This window comes from Malus domestica, chromosome 15 (assembly GCF_042453785.1).
Source record: "Malus domestica chromosome 15, GDT2T_hap1".
NCBI lineage: Eukaryota > Viridiplantae > Streptophyta > Magnoliopsida > Rosales > Rosaceae > Malus > Malus domestica.
Window position 1 is genome coordinate 1,273,447 of NC_091675.1, and position 19,508 is coordinate 1,292,954.

Sequence of the window (19,508 nt, forward strand, 5' to 3'; positions counted from 1 at the left end):
ATTGGCAAAATTTTCTATTATTTTGATTTTGTAATGCATTGATATCGTTGCATATGAAGAAAAATTAAGTCAGACTCCATAATGATCTTATTAGTTTAATCTATTAAAAAAAATTCTTTTGATGAAATGATATCACGTCTTCAATTACTTTTTAATTAAAATCTTGTTGACAAATAATATTGATAATTATATATCGAAGTAAAATATCGACAATATCAACGACAATTGCGTCCATGGCTGATAGCCTTATTCATAAAGTTGTTGGACAAGCTATATTTCCACGTGGCGCAATGACAATACTCTAGAGCGAGAAGTATCCATTCCAACGGACACAAAAACTCTGCAATCTCTGCAATCTTCTATCTATCCACGCTTTTCACCTCATCTTCCAGACATGAACTGAAACAAATAACGCCCGAAAAAACCAAGTGCTTCAAGTTTCGAGCTTTCAACAATGGAGAATTTTACAATCCCCTGCAAATCAAGCCCTCCAATACCCATAGTACCCTCCAAATTCAGCAACCCATCTGAATTCTTACCACGACAAACCAAACCCACAATCTCCTTTTCCAGAAAAACCCTTCCGAAATTCACAGACTCTCACTTGAATTACCTCCGCAAGAATGGCGAGTTCACGGAGGCCGTCACCGTTCTTGACTCCATTGCCAAAAGTGGGTCGAAGGTAACTTCCACTACTTACATGAATTTACTTCAATCTTGCATTGACACCAATTCTATTCAACTGGGTCGGAAGATCCATGAGCGTATAGATGTAGTTGAGGAATTGAACCCGTTTGTTGAGACGAAGTTGGTGAGCATGTATGCGAAATGCGGGTTTTTGGATGATGCGCGCAAGGTGTTCTACGCAATGCGTGAGAGAAATTTGTACTCTTGGTCGGCCATGATCGGTGCGTGTCTTAGAGATCAGAGGTGGAAAGAGGTGGTGGAGCTTTTTTACTCGATGATGAGAGATGGGGTTTTGCCGGATTACTTTCTGTTCCCTAAGATATTGCAGGCTTGTGGGAATTGTAGCAATTTCGAGGCCACCAAATTGATACACTCCATTGTGGTTCGGTATAATTTGGCTGGTTGTATTCATGTGAACAATTCGATACTGGCGGTGTACGCAAAGTGTGGAAAATTGAAGTGGGCAAGGAGGTTCTTTGACCAGATGGATGAGAAGGATGGGGTGAGTTGGAATGCGGTTATATCTGGTTACTGTCACAAGGGTGAGACCGAAGAGGCTCGGAGACTGTTTGATGCGATGAGCAAAGAAGGGATTGAACCGGGGTTGGTAACTTGGAATACATTGATTGCTAGTCATAACCAGTTGGGTCATTGTGATCTCGCAATGGAACTGATGAGGAGGATGGAGAGCTGTGGCATAACCCCTGATGTATATACTTGGACTTCTTTGATTTCGGGATTTGCTCAAAACGACAGGAAAAATCAGCCTTTGGATTTGTTCAAGATGATGCTTCTATCAGGGGTACAACCAAATGGGATTACAATCACTAGTGCAATCTCAGCATGCACATCTTTAAAATCACTTAACAAAGGGTTGGAAATCTATTCTATTGCTATAAAGATGGGTTTCATTGATGATGTACTGGTCGGAAATGCACTTGTTGATATGTTTTCAAAATGTGGGGAACTGGAAGCTGCTCAGAAGGTCTTTGTTATGATCCCAGAGAAAGACGTCTATACCTGGAACTCAATGATAGGAGGATATTGCCAAGCTAGATACTGTGGTAAGGCCTATGAACTGCTCATGAAGATGCAGGAATCAGATGTGCATCCCAATGCTGTGACCTGGAATGTGATGATCACAGGATACATGCAGAATGGAGATGCGGATCAAGCAATGGACCTCTTCCAAAGGATGGAAAAAGACGGGAAAGTTAAACGAAATACGGCATCATGGAACTCTCTTATCTCTGGCTACCTGCAACTTGGGGAGAAAAACAAGGCACTTGGGGTATTCAGGCAGATGCAGGCCTACTGTGTTAATCCTAATTCTGTTACCATATTGAGTGTCCTGCCCGCTTGTGCAAATCTAGTTGCCACGAAAAAGGTGAGAGAGATCCACGCTGGTGTATTGCGTAGAAATTTGGAGTCTGAAGTCCCTGTTGTAAATTCCCTGATAGACACCTATGCCAAATCGGGAAACATAGCATATCCAAGAATCATATTTGCTAGAATGCCATCCAAAGATATCATCACTTGGAACTCAGCAATTTCTGGTTGTGTCTTACATGGTCTTTCAGACATTGCACTTGACCTTTTTGATCAGCTGAAGAAGTCGGGGTTTAGACCAAATAGAGGTACCTTTACAAGTATCATATATGCATACAGTCTTGCTGGAATGATAGACGAGGGAAGACAAGCTTTTTACAGCATCAGTGAAAACTACCAAATCATACCAGGTCTAGAACATTATTCAGCTATGGTAGATCTTTTCGGGCGTTCTGGAAGACTTCAAGAAGCAATGCAGTTTATTGAAGATATGCCCATAGAACCAGACTCCTCTATTTGGGCTGCCTTATTTACCGCATGTAGGATTCATGGGAATCTTGCCTTGGCAGTTCGTGCAGGGGAGCATTTAATCGACTTGGAACCAGGAAATATTTTGGTTCAACAGTTACTTCTACAGTCATATTCTTTATGTGGTAAGTCTGAGGTTACTTCAAAATTGAAAAAGTTTGGTAGAGATGCTGCAATAAAGAAATTTATTGGGCAGTGCTGGATTGAGGTAAAGAACTCGGTGCATACGTATGTTGCAGGTGATAGGTCGGAACTATGCTCAAACTTCCTAAATTCATGGTTACAAAACATAGAAGAAAAAGCAAAGAGACATGATTTTGGTAATGAGCTTTGTGTTGAGGAAGAAGAGGGGGGTATCAGCTGGGTCCATAGCGAAAAACTGGCACTTGCTTTTGCCCTCATTGGCTCCTCAAGTGTACCTAAGAGTATTAGGATGGTGAAGAATCTGAGAATGTGTGGGGACTGCCACAGGATGGCGAAGTATATATCTATGGCTTTCGGGTGTGAGATATATTTGAGCGACTCAAAGTCCTTTCACCATTTTAGTAATGGCCGTTGTTCATGTGGTGACTATTGGTAGAGGATCCTCGGGGACAAGCATAAAAGGGGGAAGTTGAAAGATCAGTTTCAGTGAAACAGGTCGTCTTCGAGGTACAACTCCAGTCACAAGCTAACATCATTTTGCCGTTATTGACAAAGTTGAAGAGGGGGTGGTTGATCCTTATGGGATTTGTAACCATGAGGACAGCAGCGCTAGAGTCACATTCAACTCCAATACATTTTCTCGTGCGAAGCATAGGCTTCGATGTACCTCCGTAATTCTACCTCAATAACAGATCCAAATCCATGGCTCAAAGAGAAGCGCCTTCGGCTCCCTTCCATTTTCATTGCGCAGAACTCCACCTGCTCCGGCGTGGCCTTGCTATCCTCTGCAACCACCATATATTTAAGCTTAAACCAACATTTAGGAGGGGGAAGCCAATGAAGGACTTCGATCTGCCTAGAGGATTTTGAAGACAATGTCTTGCGTGGGACCTGATTTCGGGATGGTTTGGGAGTGAGGTGCTTAAAAAAAAAGCACCTATGAAAAAAAGCTGTGAGGGTTTTAGGGGTTTGGTAAACTGAAAAAAAATGGCTTATTTTGGAAGCTCCTGTGAGGAAAAAGCTGAAGCTACTATTTACAGCTTTGGAAAACTGGCTTTTTTTCAAAGCACACGGAGCTACAGTGCTCCTTTAATGAAAAGACCCATTATCAGACTGCTTTTTTTTCCAAAAGCATTTTTACAAAAAAGTTTACCAAACACTCTGCTGATTTATTTCACCGCCGTTTATTCTCACAGCACATCCGCTTATTCTCACAGCAGTTTTTTTTCAAAGCACAACAATACCAAACCAGCCCTTCGACGCATTCCAAATTTCCCTCTTCATTCGTTAATAATAAGAAGAAAAGTCACTAAACATCCTCATTGCATGTAACAGCTCGTTCATTCTTAAAAACCAATCACAGTGTGATGCGTGTCCATAAATTTATGCTCGTATATTGCCCCCGAAAGCAGGGTACGGGCCCTTGTTACCCTCCTATTTCAAGCCCAAATTACTCATTGACAGGTTTGGATCTGTTGTGTTGTACTACTGGCCCAGCTTCTCATGAAGTCCCTTACAAACAACGTAATTACCATCAAGGAACAAACTTGGAGCTTGCAATCAAATTAGGTTCTCTCTCCTTTTTGGGTCAATATTGGAGCTTGGAATCGGTTTTGATATACAAAACCCTCCCAATGTTATGGCATATATGCATTGTTATTCTGCGATCGTCGCTTATCCAATCCAAACCTTCACTTATGAGTGAAGAGTTTTAGGTTCAAATCTCGTCAATGATGAGTTTGATATCTATTTATTTTCCTTCTTTTCTTCACTTATGAGTGAAAAATCTTAGATATGAATCTTGTGAATGGTGAGCTCGATATTAATTTGTTTCCCTTACTTTCTTATGGTATGTATGTCAATAGATTAAAAAAACAAAAAAGATGAAGAACATGGGCTCTTATTAGGGCCACCTACTACAGCCCTAATTATCGGGCACGCTAAGGCAAGTAAAGTGATGGGCTTTTGGGCCATAGGCCAGTTGTCTTAATGGGCCAACTTCTCATAACGTCCGTACAACATGAAGAGGTGCAAACAGTTGAACCCGGTCCAGACGTTCAGATTTCCAAAGTTTGTTATTAGGCACGGTCATGTCGCTATTTAAGCTACTTTGATGAAGAAATGAAGAAATTTTGTTTTCTAATGTAATTTAAAAAATATAATAAATTATTTATTTTAATTTAATCCTACACAATAAAACAGTCACAATCGCGTTGTTGGTGTTTGAAAAAATATGATAGGATTTAGCCTAACATTTCAAGAAAAAGTAGTGTTGCTGTTGAGAAATTCACGTAAAGTTAATTTAGAGAATGGTATATTAGTGACAGTTTCCTGCATGATGTGGCTGTAAATAGGGGCAAAGCTAAAAATAATGTTCATGGATGGCACAATTAATCAATGGTGGGTGCATCTTCTCGTGGAATTCCAAAAAGAGTGCGCGCATCATCAATTTTTTTTTTCAATTTTAAATGAGGCATTTTGTCGAGCACTTGGCCAACCTATACTCATTGTGTGTTGCATACATCCCCATCCTTTGTGCCATTTTAGTTGTTTCTTTAGGGTCAATATTGCTATACTTAACAAATAGATAAATTGTATATGCATAGGGCTGGAAGGTCAAATTTATTAAACTTGCGGGAGGAGGGAATTCTTCTTCGTGTGCTGCCATAATCAACTCTACAACTAAACAATTTTGTGCTATATCCGCCTCCTGATAGTTTTCGATGAGAAGTGAGTGATAGAGTTGACGGTGATGGTGAGTTGCTTCTTATAAGTCGTAGTTTGACGTCTTATCGAGCCACAAAAGACAGCTACTATTTAACTAGGTTCCTAGTTCCTGCTCAGAGAAACTTTTTCCAACCAAAAACGTGTCCCTTCTGGTCTTCACCAAGATTCGCCCCCTGCTGTAAATTACCCAACTCAATGCGATACACGGTTGTAAAGCCAACCTTTAATCAGAACCCGTGCATGCATGTATATAATGTCAAACTGCATCACCGCCCAACGACTAAGGCAATGCAATTGTGAGACTCTCACTAATACAAAATACAAAGAACCAAATTTAAGTATCACCAAATGCTTTTGATTTGCCATTTATAATTAATTAAACATTTCTATAAGTAAGTACTTGAAGTAATTATTTTTCAAAATATATTTTTGTTTTTTTCTTTAGAAAGTTCTTTTATATTATCTTTCTTTAGCAAGTTTTTTTCTTTATCAACCAATTTTTACGTCTCACACAACTCCCTCAATTTCGGATTGTCGGATCCAATAAATTGAAGAAGACCAAAAGACATAATTTAACAAGGTGTGTGAAATAGGTAAAAATGGGTGTGGGATTGCACCACCCAAAATGTATATATATGAGTACACTATTCAACTGCCTTGAACAATAAACTTCCCTTTTAAGTTTTAAACAAAGCCATTAGCTTCTAGCACCCAAAGAAACAAATAATTATAATTAATTAATTATTTAGACACATGGAATTGATATACTGATTAATACAGGTGAGTCTCACATAAAATGGTAATGTTCATATAATTAAAGAATATGTATCAATGAATATGCTGAATTTGTGTGTGTAAGTGACATTATTTTTACTGTATTAATTAACTTCCAACATGAAAGCCCCAAGCGAGAGACCTCCCCAGAATCTAAGAGTGAGCTACATGTGAAAGATAGATGTAAAATGTGGGAATGCAGTACTAATTTGAGTGGTTGTGTGCATGAGCTTATAGCTAATATGAAAGATGAAGTGTCACTTAATTTAGTAGACCTGAGTGAATAATTAGGGTTAGGTATTCGATTCTAAATGGCATAATTAGTAAATTTGCCAATAAATATAAAGAAAAATATAAGATGATGCCAAAGAGGAAGAAATGGATTTACGGAGAATTGGAGATCGATGCGTGGGACCTATGACCTATTTATGTTGTGCAGCGTGGATATGCAACTTGCTGTGGGAAATTCCAGCACAAATATGATGGATGTCAGATGGCAAACTAATAATTAAATTGGATCTGGCAATCTGCTACTATAATCCCCGATCGAATGATGGACACCAAGATTCTGTGCTAGATTTTATTCTTGTAGCTTAGCTTTTGCATGGGGGAATGCAATTAAGCACATTTATGCAAATTGTGACGTCGACATAGCCATACAGTATTACTACTTTCATTTATTAATAATTTTGATGTCGACGGTCACGAAAAAAAAAAAGAAAAAAGAAAAAAAAAATATATATATATGTATGTATATGTATATATATATATATATCAAGCTTTCAGTATCATGACTGAAGGTCGCAGGCTCTCACTGAAATAAATGCATATGAACATTGCTGCAAATTAACAGGCTGCGTCTTCTCTTTGTTGTAAAAATTTAGAATCACTAATTGCATATATATACCTTGTTTCTTTCAGCTATTTGGATGCCCAAATTTGACACAAAATTCTTTAACACATGTGGATCTTATTATTGGATGTGAGTTTTGCATATATTAGAGATTATTTTAGCAAGTGTCAATTTCGTGTGTTCAAATACTATAACACGTACTTTCCAATTTCTTACACATTTTTTATGTGCATTGAGTTACATGCACGACTTTCATTTGATGTGTAAATTTGGGGGTATTATTCGTGATGTTCGATGCCATGCATGCATTGATTCGAAAACCATTTACTTCATTTCTATATATTAATGTGTTTAGTGTAGTTGCATCTTATATATATATGTGTGTGTGTGTGTATGTATATAATCAAAAGGCAAAAAGGGTGCATCCTTCATAAATTTAAATAGGATTTCAAAATAAAACAATTTAATCTAAACTAACAGAATAATATTACCCACTGTAAGACCATCTCCAACTCTTGGGCTAAAAGCCAAATTTTTTAGCCCGAAAAATTTGGTTTTTAGCCAGAAACATCTTTTCTGCTCCAACCCTTATGCCATAAAATTTTAACTCGGAATTATTAAAGAATGAACTTAGGCTAATTTTTTTTTAAATCAATTTTTTTTAAAATAAATAAATATATAGATTATTGTAAATTAATTTTATGAACATTTTAATTTAAAAAAATTTAAATTCCAATAAACATTTGGCATTTAGCCCGGGGAGAAAGCTGGGGGGTATTTGGCCCAGAAATAACATTTGGCATTTAGCCTAAAATTTTAACATGGGTTGGAGAGTGTTTGGGGGGTAATTTGGCTTTTAGCCCAGGTTTGAAGATGGTCGGGGTATTTTTTCCCCTTTATTTCTTTAACTATTTAAAAAAATATTTCAAACAAAAATTATAAATAAAAAATAACATGTAAAAGATTAAATTGCCACATGCTCACGTATATATGAGACAAGAGGCTACTGTATATATAAAGGCATATACTATTATGCATAAAGCCAATAATTCATATGCATGCATGATTCCCTGTTCGATATGCGACTTTAAGCTCCCTTTAGCTAGTATTGTATTACACAAAGGTGACCCACGTAAGAAGGCATCAGCTGTGATGGACGTTTAACAATATCTTGCCAGTATTTGTTTACATTTTGCGCCCTCTTCAGTCATCACTGATGTGAAATGTTATTTATTATGTTATCACTACTGTTCAATTCAGATACTCATTCATGAATCCGGATCCTCTTTCTGAGGATCCTGAAGATTCGTCAATCTTGTTTGTTTATCGTACATGATGTGATAAAAAATTATTTTAAATATTTTTATTTAAAATTAAACAAAAATAATACTTAATAAAAATTGATCGCACGATGTATAATAAACGAACACGATTTATAGATCTTCGAGATCCTCACCAAAAGGATCCGGAAAGGATTATGTTGGCTCATTCATGTCTTTAAACCCATTCCTTGCATGCTTCTAGGAGAAATTACAAATATTTAATTTAATTTAACACTATAGGGTTTTAAAAAGGACTAATTAAACTAGTTTGCATGCACTGCATGGTGCTTGGCAGCTTGCTCCCGTTCTATAATACAGTTAAGAGAAATTCGGGGACCAATAACGATAATGAAAACAATGGGGAATGAGCTGTTCTTCATGTAATTAAAATCATCAAGACCCAAGGAAAGCAAAACTTTTCTCACTTCTGACATGCGTCTTTACACTGTCTAATTCACTTTTTAATTTAAACCCCAGCTAACTAATTAGCTATTGATATTCTTCACAGCAAGTCATAATTAGGGTTTCAATGCGCAATATAATATGTGATTTAGCTCCCATTTAATTACAATTTTTTGAAGAAAAAACGAAGAAAAAAGTTTAAGAATCAAAGCTAGGGAACAATTGGTGTCGGGAAGGTAAAGAGGCTGCCATGTTATACACTAACACAAAAGTGATTGTGTTTGCTTTCTTGAGCAGCTTTGCCTGTAAAGTGACACTTGTGCAGGACCTTTGTAGACCCATTGCTTTGCACTTTGAGGGAGAAAAAAACCGCACATTTTGTTGTAAAAGTTGAGTTTAAACTCAAAAGCAAAGACAGCATGAACGAATCATAAAGCAGATCGACAAAAAAACTTTCTCCTTCTTTTACAGACGCACAGAAGATATAAGAAGAAGAGAGAGAGAGAGAGAGCCCCCAATTCCACTTATTTGCCAAACTTTTGTTGAAAAGAGCAATTACAGCTTAAAAACGACCTCATATCGATTATTTTATTAATTATATCATTATCACTTTTTTTGGTGCTTAAAATCGCACTAATTAATCTTTCTCATAATTTAATCCCAACTAATCATATTGAAGGAGTGAGGAGAGGAATGACCAAATTGGTAAACCAAATGTCATTGCCATTCTTAATCTCATGGAGGATTTTAGATTTCTTTTTCCTTTTCGTAAAGTGCGATTAAGTGTTAACAGAAAAGTAAAATGGATTTTTACACAATAATGTTTAAGAATGTTAACTACATTGAAATATTTGAGAATGATAGAGAAACTGAGGAAGAAGGAGTAAAAGAGAAAAAATTGAACTAGAGAGTTTAGAGAGAGAAATATGAGACTTGTATTTAAGTTATATAATGATTATACAACTCTGTTTTTATAATAGAAATCCTAACAACTCTAATTGATGACTTGTAGAATCATTTTAACTAATCATCTAACTAATTGTTTGGAACCCTTAATAAAGAAAATAGTATATGTTCATATTTTATTTATTTTTATTCAGAATGTTAATAGAATCACAATGCGAGCAGATGAATTTAGTATTTGATGCATGATCGTTGAGAGTTAGAGGAAAAAGATTATGAAGGTGCATGCTTTCGATCAGAAGAAATAGTTATCAATTTGTGCGGGTTGCATGTTCATCCATTATTTCAAGAAAATTTTAACAAAAAACTTATAGTACTGTTCACTTTAAAGAAAAATCACATTTTTACGCTAAAAAGTCAATTCTGGTACTATTTACTTTACCTTTTATTTTATCATTTTAGCTAAAACTCAAAGTTTTTGTTTTGTAGTTTTCAGTTGCTTGATAATTTATATTCATTATAAAATATTGGCGATTATATTTATAAATTGGGCTTTATTTCTAATGTGTTAAGATAATGGGTCATAGTTAACTCATTATTATAAAATTAATGGGGTCCTAAGCATGCATATTTATCTACGTAGAGTCCAAATTGGATGCTGATTAAAACAGTTGGCCATTAAAATTATTAGTACACAAGTTGGTTGGTGTTGGTCTTTGGACCGGACTCGTGTTGCAATCTCAAGTCTGAAGGTCATTAGGCACTGTCAACTCACCTCTTCTTGTCGACAGATTAAACAAGGATTAATTCATTAAGCTAAATTATTTAATGATAATTGTACAACCAAACTTCTCACATCTAATCCAGTTGGCTTTGGCTACCCGACAGAGACAAGGCTTTAATGTCAAGACTCAATCTTGTGAACAGAAAAAGGCAAGTGTTGATATGGATTTAACAGTTGGAATAATTTGGAAGTATTTTCCTCGTTTACAACATTGATCTGACAAATGGTCATCAAATTCAAATCTAGGTCAAATTTCATTTACAAGTTCTTTAATTTGTATAGAAATGTTATACAACCAAGCAAGCAAGCTAGCTAGGTCCAACTATTCACACCAAGAAAGAAAATATATGCATGCGTCCCCAGTTCATGTGGGCTTGTTTATTGGAAAAAAATGAGATTACATGCACGACTTAACTTTTATACTGTCAATGTCGTTCTCAACAAAACCCCAATTTCCTAACACATACAGAAAAATGATTTTTAAGTACCATTTTTCTTTCATGTATATCATGTTAATTTATATGTTTTTTTTAGTTATTTGCTATTTAATTCAAAATTTAGAAATAGAGAAAGGTATCAAGGTAGAAAATGAGGGTGTGAGAGAGATTTCCCTTTACATATTGGACCTTGACCCACACGTTACTTCCAACACCCTTCTTTCTACGTGCTCGGATTAACCTATATTTTCACCATTGACCTAGTTTAATTATTTTAAAAAGTAAAAAAACAAAGATCAAGGTTAACACACTACAATATATGAAGAGTAATGCTAGATAGATCAATTTTTTTTACCACATTTACAAGCATATGAGTTGTCCGAAATATAAAATAAGCACATTAATCAATACTTAAGTAATATTAATTCAATCATCAACAAACATGTTATATGATTTACATAATATAGTTTAAATGGATAATCTTTTAGCATTATCCGTATATTAATCCTAATTATCCCTTACTTCATGTCTGTGGTGGAAGACAAGTGAATTAGACAAGCTACTATTAGGTGGTCCAACAAGTGTCCACATGTATGAAAGCTTAAAATAGAGAGAGGATCCTAGCCGGATCCTCTTTGTGAGGATCGGGGGATTCTCCAATCATATCCGTTCATCGTACATCGTGTAATCAGTTTTTATCAAGTACTGTTTATATTCAATTTTAAATAAAAAATTTACAATGATTTATGACCACATGATGTACGATGAACGATTGTGACTTGAAAATCCCTATAATCCTCACAAAGAAAATCTAGCGAGAATCCTCACTCCTTAAAATATGCACTCACTAATTGGATAATCATTTTCATTCCTAGACATGGTGGTGGAAGAGTGGTCAATTTGAAGAGAGCCCTCCTAAATAATGAGTTCTTTAACCAACAAATGTTTTACAACGTAACTATTACCTTTCTTAATTTGTTTGTTTTTTTACTCACTCACATAAACAACAGAATTTTTAGGCCTTTTAATGTATTCTCCATGGAGGTTTTTAGGTTGTTATTGGTGTAACTTGAACCTATATATCTTAATTTTAGCATATTTGGGATTTGCCAAATTGACTAGAATAGTATGCTCCTCTGCTCTATATTCAAGTTTGAAACTCTCTTCACATAATTAACATTGGATTAGTATGAGATTAGAGAGAGAGAGAGAGAGAGAGAGAGAGAGAGAGAGAGAGAGAGAGAGAGAGAGAGAGAGAGGGATACTATGAATTGATCTTGGCCAGGTTTTCAAGTTGATGACTTATATATCTGCAATGGTGAGCTTTTTGCAGATATCATGTTTTCAACTAAAGTTTGAGTCTCCCTTCACATAAGTTGCTTTTTAGTTTAGAATATTGCTAGTATAAAATATAAAAACAATGATAAAAGGAGGTGGATTGTCTGCCATTCTATTTCCATACTCTTCTCATCCTCTCCTGTTTTGTGTGTTCACGGTTAAGTCACGTCAACATTTTATATTCCTATTACTTTTTGTATTTTTATAAAAAAATCAATATAAAATGTTGACGTGGCTTAACCGTGACCACACAAACATGAGGGGATAAGAAGAGTATGAAAATGAGAGGGCAGACAATTCACCTCCATGATAAAAACCTATAAAATCTTGGTACGAGACATTGAGAATCCTCTTTTTATCAACAAGCTGGGTGACTTGACTGAACTGTGGCCACATCAATTAAAATTGTTTAGGTTATAATCAACTAAGTCTGATTCGTATCAAAACTTGACCAGTCTAAGGAAAATCCAAAAGTGGGTGCCAAAAATACCAACTTGAGGAATTGACATCGATCTATCATCACTTAAAAAGACTGACTAATTTCCAAACGCCCACTTGATGTTTTATGAATGTTTTTAGTTTGGAAAGTACCATAATTAATTAAGTCCATAAATAGTCGTTTGTAACCTAACCTTAGATTCTGCGATTTTATTTAGGACTTAAAAGTTAATATTGATTAATTTAATTAATTAAACATCTGGTTGTGTTGTGTTGTGTAGTGTTGGTTCGATGAGGATTGAGAGGGAGTGAGGGAGGGAGGCTTTCGTAAAAGACTAAAGAAACCCTAGCAGCTAAAAAGAAAGAAAGGGAAGGGAGAGAGAATCTTCAAATCTTTATTGGTTGCTGCATTAAGCTGAATGAACATCGTCGCAGTGGTGCTGCACCCACGTGAATGTTCCCTCGCTCGTGTCCCCACAAAGATCCTCCGTATCCACGTGTGGGCCCAATCATCCCCTCATCCCTTCCCTTCCCTTCTTCCTCCTCAAAGCAGGGCCTCTGGGCAATGCAGTGGGTAATGCATCGTAATATGGTCATGGGTCATGAGAGGGAAAAAATAGAACTCTTCCGTGCACGTGTCTCTCAACCCTTCCACGTGAACAGCCACATGTCCTCGACCCCACACCGGGCCCATTCTCTCAAAAGAGTCCCTTGTCCTTTAAATTGAGGACCTGCATGTTATATCCTAGGCGCAAAAGAGAGAGGCGCACAGAGTCAGAATCTCAGAATCTCTGGATGATTTGTTGTTTGTTGCCTCGGAAAATTGTAGAGTGAGAGAGAAAATATTTACAGATATACATATATTCCTCGTTACCTTATCTGCTAAAATATTATATAGTATATCTAGATAGATATTATTCACACAGTACATGTATGTATGTGAGTGTACCTGCAGTCTTGTAACGTGAAGAAATCTTGTTCTGGAAAAGAAAGAAAGAAAGAGGAGCTGAGCGAATCTGTGCATGTTGCGTACGAAATCTTTAAAGCGAAATCAGCCTTACGTTATCTCCACGACCACACATCCCTCCCTCCCTCTGACACAAAGATTTTGTTCCTTCTCATGTTTCTCTTATTTATTTCGTTAATTCCTTCCTCTCACGGTCTCACTCACTATAGTCTATATATAGCTAGACTATAGCTGGATACCACCACCGCCACCTACTTCTCTCCGCCGTTGTCCACAGTTCTCAAATCCTTCATCCTTCTAGCCGCCGCCTCCTCCTCCTCCTCCAGTATGTAATCCTATACCTAATTCATCATTTTAAACCAAACAAAGAAAATCAAGATCAAGAACAAGAACAAGAATAGTAACGTACTTGAACACATGGCAACTACCAAGCTTGTTTTAATTACATTCGCAATCTGTCGACTTATTCTCACGGTTGGTTTAACCGTGGATCCAACGGAGCTTCTCCGCCTCGTCGTCGACGGACAGCTCAGTGTAGACCCATCTGACGTGGATACCGCTTCGAAAGATTTCGGCCTGATGAGCAGAGCGGCGCCCTTGGCCGTTTTACACCCTGCCTCCGCCCAAGACGTGGCGGGACTGGTGCGGGCAGCCTACTCTTCGCCGCACGGGTTCACGGTCTCGGCCAGAGGCCACGGGCACTCCATCAACGGGCAGGCGCAGACCAACAACGGTGTCGTGATTCAGATGAGCGGGGGATCGTTGAGATCGGGGAGGCCGGCTCAGGCGGCTCGAGTATCGGAGAAGGGGATGTATGTTGATACGTGGGGTGGGGAGTTGTGGATAGATGTGCTCAGGAGCACGCTGGAGTATGGACTCGCACCGAAGTCGTGGACTGATTATTTGTACTTAACAGTCGGAGGAACCCTTTCCAACGCCGGAATCAGCGGCCAAGCTTTCAATTATGGACCTCAGATTAGTAATGTTCATGAGCTCGACGTTGTTACAGGTTCGGGGTACATATTTCACTCATTTCTGTTGTTTTATTTATTTTCTTGGTGTGTTTAATTTCCCATCTTATTACCAATATTCACTATTAAGGTTTATTAGTAGAATAATGTTATTTCTACCACATTTATTGATTCTAAAGTAGGTTGATCTATCTGTATATATGAAACTCGACTGCCTCGTATTAGAAAAATTGTTAACAATAAATGTGGTTAAAATATCATTGGTGGTTCGTCTTAGTATAATTTGTTTATATGAACAGTTGAGCAGAACATTGTTTTAGTAAAATATAGGTATGCTCAATATTTATTAATAATTCTTATTCATTTTCCTAATTGGTGTTTGCAGATTTTATTGGATTCTAAGATTTGCCCATTTTATACTTTTAGTCACCTTCTTATGTCATGAAGGATGTTTTCAGTTGCAGTTTAAACTGTACACATGACCATATGAATATCTCTTTAACATGGTTGTTTTTATATTGTTTCATCAGCATCACGCAGAAATTGTAGTATTTTAATTTATTCATTAATTAGTTTCATCGAAGAGATTATATATATCACTATTTCATCAAATCTTTGTTTTACTAATTATTTAAGGCTCGAAATAGCCACAATGGTAGTTTAATTAGTTATAAGTTAATATTCTTGTATAGCATAGTAATTAATTATATTATATAATTATAGGTTGTTGTCGTTGCTGCCAATTAAACTGATTGTCTTATATGATCTCATCATGCATAATCAACATATGGTAAATCATCGAGTACATATACAATTGATGTATTGAAGTGACCTAATTCTTGTTTAACAACAGGCAAAGGCCAGCTATTGACATGTTCCGAAGAGCAAAACTCAGAGCTGTTCCAGGCTGTTCTTGGTGGGCTAGGCCAGTTTGGAATCATCACTAGGGCTAGAATTGCTCTCGAACCATCCCCCAAAAGGGTATACCTCTCTCTTTCATATCAAGTCGGTGATATTTAGACACCATGTATTAAAGAGTTTTATGTGTTTAAATAGCATTAGTTGTTTCCGGTTATAGATTTGAAAGTTTTGATCGATTCTACAAAATGAGAGTGGAGGAAAGACTTGCATTAATAATTGTTATTAAATATATTAGTTTTGAGCGTCTAAATAACATTACTCTGGAGGTTTTGGTTGGTAACATCTTCCAAAGTGGGAGTGGGGCACATGCGTACTTTTGCAAAACTTTCCTAGTATTTGTTAATTAGTGACAAACCCTAAAAAGCCAGCAAGGTATCATGCATGACCTAATTAAGGTTTATAAGGGGATGGATGATGGGTCCGTGAATAGCTGGCAATGTTGTTGACGTGTGACGTGGTCTCTTTTCTAAATCTTTTTGTTGCAGCTTTATTAAAAAAAATTGTTTTTATTGTCGTTGTTGTCAATAGGTGAGGTGGATCCGAGTACTGTATTCCAATTTTTCGGCTTTTACCAAAGACCAGGAATTCCTCATCTCTCTGCATGGGCAACCTTCCAGCCAGAAATTCGACTATGTCGAGGGTTTCGTTATTGTCGACGAAGGCCTCATCAACAATTGGAGGTCATCTTTCTTCTCCGCTAGCAACCCTGTTAAAATCACCTCCATTGATTCTGAAGGTGGTGTTTTATATTGCTTGGAGATTACGAAAAATTACGACGAATCGACTGCCGATACAATTGACAAGGTATAATTATACTCGCTCGCATTTACACTCTAATATAGTTTTATTAGGCGGTTGGTGATGTATTAGTCTTGGGTATTAAAAATTTGTAAGTCTACTACAAGCTACCAGTAACAGTTGAAATAGAGAGACAAAGAAAAGAAAAATACTATAGAATACGTAACTTAAGAGTGTCGTAAAATATAACAAATATGAAATATTTAAAAAGTAATGAGTGAGGACATGGTGTCGTGCAAGGAGTGTGTAATGCTAGAGAGATTTTTAGTGTGCGGAAATACGGCTTAGTACTTCAAATGTCATAATACAAGTGGTTGAATACTTAAAAAAACAAAATTTTAAATCATTTGTATTATGATATATAATATATAAGACCGTATTTCTAACATATTGAAAAATTTCTCATAGTGCTAAAGCAACACCAACTTCTAGAAAATATACATTAGAATAAACAGTAAGAGTGCTAATTGGCACCCTCAGGCTTTTGAGACTAATTTAAAATCGTTTTAGTGATTGTTTAAAGTGCTTTCTTAGCTTCCAACCATATCATAATGTATTAAAATTTAAAACCGATTAGAGCTATGCTTTGCTAGATTCATTAATTTAGAAGGATGTCCCACTAAACCCTAGATTATACGATTGAGATGATTAGAGTCTTAGAGTATATAATAATTAGAGGTACTATGTATACAAGACATTAGCAAGAAAACATGGAAGATCTGTGATCTATTATCCTATTCGAACCTAAGATCGAATAAACATTTTTTTCTTTCTAATTGTTACTAATTATATATTTACTAAATCTAAGCCGCCCACCCACCAAATTATTCCTCTTAATTTGAAATTTAAACAGAATAATGAAACTTATCCTGACAAAAGTAGCTTTCTTTTAAACATACTGTGATTGTAATTGTTTTAAATACGGGTAATACTAGGTAAATCAAATGATGTGGTTGTAGATAATGGGATTATTAATTAAATGTCGATTAATGTGTTTGTTTCTTATTGGTGACACATCATTTAGTTTTTAATTTATTTTAAAATTTTTGATATTCCTAGCATTATCCTTTAAATAATACGCGCATTTAAAACAACAAATAATTAAAAACTGTGCGTTGGGAATTTGTTTCTCTCGCAGGAAATAGAGGATTTGTTGGAAAAACTGGATTTTGTACCGACGTCAGTCTTCACAACTGATCTTCCATACGTGGATTTTCTGGACCGCGTTCACAAGGCCGAGTTGAAGCTCCGAGCCAAGGGTTTGTGGGACGTCCCCCATCCATGGCTTAACCTTTTTGTCCCCAAATCAAGGATTTCTGACTTCAACGAAGGAGTGTTCAAGGGCATTTTGGGAAATAAGACAAGCGGACCCATTCTGATTTACCCCATGAACAAAGACAAGTGAGTTCCACAGCCTCATGCGCATATATATATATATATATATATATATATATATGTTTTCTCTGCATGCATGCATATGCCTGCAAATATAACGACATAGCTGTTGCATGCAGCATGCAGCATGCAACATGCCACCACTGTGTTCATGTGCACTATAGTTAATAGAAAAATACATGCTTTTAAGACCTAATAATCATCTTCCTTAACAAAAGTAAAGTGTGAATCTAGGTTATTGCATTTGTTGAGCCTAGCTCTAAACACTCTGGTAATTATACTATAAACTATATAGGCAAATAGAATCTCTTGTGACAGAAGCTGCGTACATCCTCAATAATTGAGAAGGAATGACTGGCGATTCAGTAGATGATCCCATAATCTTGAGGATAAAATCCTCAATATTATAAAGGGTATTAGCGTTGGTACTTAGGTAGGTTGGTAGAGATGCCATTGTTCATGTGGAGAAACTTTTAGGTAGGACAATCTGGCTGGTTCGTCGTGTACTTCTCAAAAGGAACATGTCCCGTTGTATTTGGATAATATTTGCCTTACGTAAGTAATACTACCAATGCATACCGTCACACTATTGTGAGAGTAACGTGACTAACTAGTTAATCGCGGGTTGCTCTACTGACTCTTTTCTCGCACAAGATTTGAATAGTATAGCACTTAACGGAAAAGGATCCTCGTTGGATCCTTTTTCTGAGGATCTTATGATCATGATCGTTCATCGTAAATTGTACGGTCGGTCAGAAATCATTTTAGAATTTAAAATTTAAAATTAAATATAAATAGTACCTAACGAAAACTGACCGTAAAATGAACGGTCACAATCTGACAAGGATCCTTTTCCGCACTTAACCTCCATGGCTTTTCTCTTGAGTTGAGTGTAATTTGGACATGACAGCGTATATAATTACCTATAGTTGGACTTGGTCCAGGATCCACACGTACAAACACAGTGGTGGGTTTTTTGGCTTCAAGTAGAAACAGCCAATGAAGTCGACGGGATCGTCCAAACGTAAGGATTCTTATGTCAGTAGATCCACTGGTGGGATGTCACTCATGTCGTTTCGCGAGCTTAGTTCCAGAAACATTGCCGTTAGCTATCACAGTACAATATTATTATTATCACAGCCTTCAATTCCAAAAACATGTTTTGCTCATTGTCGTTTGTGTGGTTTTGATTCTGTGTAGGTGGGACCAGAGTAGCTCGGTGGTGACGCCCGACGAGGACATTTTTTACCTTGTGGCGCTGCTAAGAACTGCCTTGGATACCGGGGACGAGACCCACACCTTGGAGCACCTGACCAATCAGAACCGTCAGATCCTCAGATTCTGTGTTGATGCGGGGATCGAGGTGAAACAGTACCTCCCGCACTATACTACGCAGGAGGAGTGGATGGACCACTTTGGAGATAAGTGGGCCCGGTTTTACAAGAGGAAGATGGAGTTCGACCCTCGGCGCATTTTAGCCACCGGCCAACGTATTTTCAGCCCTTCATCGGTTTCTTCTAGTCTTGGTGTTGGTGGTGATAAATTGTCGATTTCTTAGATGACCAAAACGTGCAGTTTTTAGGGTTAGTCTTGTACATATACTGTTAGATGAACTCTTTTTTATTATCAAATGAGTACTGGTTATTATAAAGAAAACGAGGTTTTGTTTAGGGGTTTTTCAGTCTGAATGCTCAGATCACGTGACTGTTCAGGCTCCAGCCGAGGCCCAAGACTCATTGTGTGGAACTAGGATAGTGTTGATGGGGCCGGAATACAGTAGTGGAACGAGA

At 36.9% G+C, this 19,508-nt stretch overlaps 2 protein-coding genes across 4 annotated transcripts; both read left to right on the forward strand.

Annotated features, from left to right (window-relative positions):
- The first annotated feature begins 309 nt into the window (after positions 1–309).
- LOC103450434 (pentatricopeptide repeat-containing protein At1g19720-like) lies at positions 310–3,802 on the forward strand. 2 transcript variants are annotated; one of them, XM_070814100.1, is made up of 2 exons: positions 319–2,669; positions 2,784–3,802. In XM_070814100.1, exons 1-2 carry the CDS (start codon positions 455–457, stop codon positions 3,122–3,124), a joined length of 2,556 nt encoding a protein of 851 aa, XP_070670201.1. In that variant the 5' UTR covers positions 319–454; the 3' UTR covers positions 3,125–3,802. The 2 variants fall into 2 exon arrangements, with proteins under 2 accessions (XP_017191515.1, XP_070670201.1); XM_017336026.3 differs by having other exon boundaries at positions 310–3,802.
- A 9,611-nt stretch (positions 3,803–13,413) lies between these two features.
- Positions 13,414–19,388, forward strand: LOC103450431 (cytokinin dehydrogenase 5-like). Of its 2 annotated transcripts, none has more exons than XM_070813210.1 (5): positions 13,414–14,642; positions 15,458–15,609; positions 16,054–16,329; positions 17,462–17,724; positions 18,919–19,388. In XM_070813210.1, the coding sequence occupies exons 1-5, from the start codon at positions 14,051–14,053 to the stop codon at positions 19,274–19,276; spliced, it is 1,641 nt and encodes a 546-aa protein (XP_070669311.1). In that variant the 5' UTR covers positions 13,414–14,050; the 3' UTR covers positions 19,277–19,388. The 2 variants fall into 2 exon arrangements, with proteins under 2 accessions (XP_070669311.1, XP_008387997.1); XM_008389775.4 differs by having other exon boundaries at positions 15,458–15,585.
- Positions 19,389–19,508: the final 120 nt, after the last annotated feature.

Excerpts from the sequence above, each read along its gene's own strand:
- LOC103450431 (XM_070813210.1), top strand. The coding sequence starts at position 14,051 with ATGGCAACTACCAAGCTTGTTTTAATTACATTCGCAATCTGTCGACTT. Across the intron at positions 15,610-16,053 it reads ACCTCTCTCTTTCATATCAA|GTGAGGTGGATCCGAGTACT; the intron begins GTCGGTGATATT and ends TGTTGTCAATAG. Across the intron at positions 16,330-17,461 it reads CTGCCGATACAATTGACAAG|GAAATAGAGGATTTGTTGGA; the intron begins GTATAATTATAC and ends TTTCTCTCGCAG.
- LOC103450434 (XM_017336026.3), top strand. The coding sequence starts at position 455 with ATGGAGAATTTTACAATCCCCTGCAAATCAAGCCCTCCAATACCCATA.